Source organism: Oncorhynchus clarkii, chromosome 13, assembly GCF_045791955.1.
Source record: "Oncorhynchus clarkii lewisi isolate Uvic-CL-2024 chromosome 13, UVic_Ocla_1.0, whole genome shotgun sequence".
Classification (NCBI taxonomy): Eukaryota; Metazoa; Chordata; class Actinopteri; order Salmoniformes; family Salmonidae; genus Oncorhynchus; species Oncorhynchus clarkii.
Genome location: NC_092159.1, coordinates 50,194,643 through 50,196,726, shown reverse-complemented (window position 1 = coordinate 50,196,726; position 2,084 = coordinate 50,194,643). Strand labels below are relative to the sequence as shown.

The 2,084-nt window shown below is 41.0% G+C and overlaps 1 protein-coding gene across 1 annotated transcript; it reads right to left on the bottom strand.

Annotated features, from left to right (window-relative positions):
* LOC139424025 (large ribosomal subunit protein eL27) lies at positions 1 to 2,084 on the bottom strand. The gene is made up of 5 exons (XM_071175709.1): positions 1,978 to 2,084; positions 1,160 to 1,242; positions 844 to 1,013; positions 267 to 377; positions 1 to 91 (listed from the first exon to the last, which is right to left on the bottom strand). Exons 2-5 carry the CDS (start codon positions 1,238 to 1,240, stop codon positions 43 to 45), a joined length of 411 nt encoding a protein of 136 aa, XP_071031810.1. The 5' UTR covers positions 1,241 to 1,242; positions 1,978 to 2,084; the 3' UTR covers positions 1 to 42.

Here is a 2,084-nt window from a genome sequence, read left to right as displayed (position 1 = left end):
TCAAGATTTTTTTATACATTTATTAGTGAAACCAATGAACGCCTAGAATCTAAGCTTCTGGAAGAACCATTTGTTCTTCCCTGTCTTGTACCTGTGGATAGAAAAAAAAAAACATTTTAGAAAAGGTTTACAATGGAGACGAAAAAGCCTGCTATTTTATTATCCTATAGTAGTTAAGCTACTTGTATCATGTGTCAGATATTATCAGGACAAAGAACCTGTGCATTTCTCACAAGTCCTGGTTCCTGGTGTGGGAAAAGACTCACCTCTCCTCAAACTTAATCTTGGCCTCCCGTCTGGCTTTGCGTTTCAGGGCAGGGTCTCTGAAGACATCCTTGTTGACGACAGTTTTGTCCAGAGGAATGTCCACGGAGTATCTGAGCACAAGGAAAAACACAGCAAGAGACTTAGTAAGACACCTACATCAAATTCCTATAAAAAAAGGACAAACACGAGTGGATAACACTTCTCCATCAACTACTCTGAACATTCCAAGAATCAAGAATGAAAATCAAACCATCTATCAAGTTTACTAATGCATGCAGAGAAGAAATGTGTTGAGAAGCCAGACTTCACTAGCGTGCTGGTCAGATCAGAACATGGCTTAGGAGTGTGAAAGGGTAGTTCACCACATCAAACAGAAAAGGGTCCAGTCTGTACACCATCTATACATTCCTTGACATTGCATCCTACTTAATAGATCCCTGTCAGTTTGGCCACTTCTAGAATTCCATAAAAATGTAGACATGGATGCAATACTGCTAGTCACCTACAGTTTAGTCTCAGATGTCAGCAGGTAGCCACCTAAACAAACCATTACTCCCATGTCCACCTGGCACTGACCTGGTTGGCATGAGGTGATTGTAGTTGTACACCTTTACGAAGGCCTTGATCTTGGACCTCTTGGCAACCTTCTTCTTGCCCATGGTTGTGGTCACTTTGCGGGGGTAGCGGTCAATGCCCGAGACCAGTGCGTGGCTATAAGGGCGGTCTGAGGTGCCATCATCAATGTTCTGTAGGAAGAGAATCCATATCTAGTTAGCTGTTCAGTTACCAGTGTTTATGGACCACATTTCAAGAGGATTATCCAAGCAAACAGTAACTAATCAAACTGGGAGTGAAATATGCACATTTAGCAATAGCTCAGGAGCAAACTTACCTTGACTATAACAGCTTTACGACCAGCGTAGCGCCCAGCAAGGACCATCACCACCTTCCCAGGTTTCATGAACTTGCCCATCTCTGGGTGACAAGAGGCGTTATAAAAGAAAATCACTATTACTAACACAAGACGCCATGGAATGATCAATGTGGGACAATATTTACTGCTTCTAGATATCAGTAGTATCTTTGTTATCTACGGAATACCGGTATGCTATTACCTAAACTAGCTACGTCAGCTTGGACGTCAGATGACCAATGACTGAACGCGATTGCAAGAGCAACAACGACGTAAATTAGCAAAGTCATGTAATGAAAAACAGTATTTTATGAAAAGTTAAATTACATGTCTTAACCAACGTTATTTTGCGGTTTTTCAGCCTTGAGTAAATTTTGACTCGTTCTATTGCCCAGCCCAGCTAGACAGCCATCGCTGTTTATTTACCTAGCTAGCTTATTAACGTTACCATTCAGGTGAGATGTTGTATACATTCATACATTTAAATAGGCAACCGAACGCCATTAACCGAGCACATTGTGGTTATCCGATTATATAAATTACATAACCGAAGTGGTTGGTTTTGAATCGACATGAACCCTCAACAAGCAAGCTGCCATGTTGAAACGCTAGCTATATGGATAGCGGACACTATATAAAAGTACACCTATTTCCAATATAAATGTCAAATTTAGGGAAATTATCCCCAAACCCGGATCTTAAACGTATACTTTAGGGTAAAACAACTATTAAAAAGTATGTAAACGTCAGGATTTATCAAGATGGTTGAAGATTATTGCGTTGAGAAATTCACTCACTGGTGCTATTCTGTGGCCACCGCTAGCAGGAAAGGAAGTTGAGAAGATTTTCGTGACCTTTCACATCAAATCAATGATGCGTCATTTCCGCCGAGCGGAACACCTCT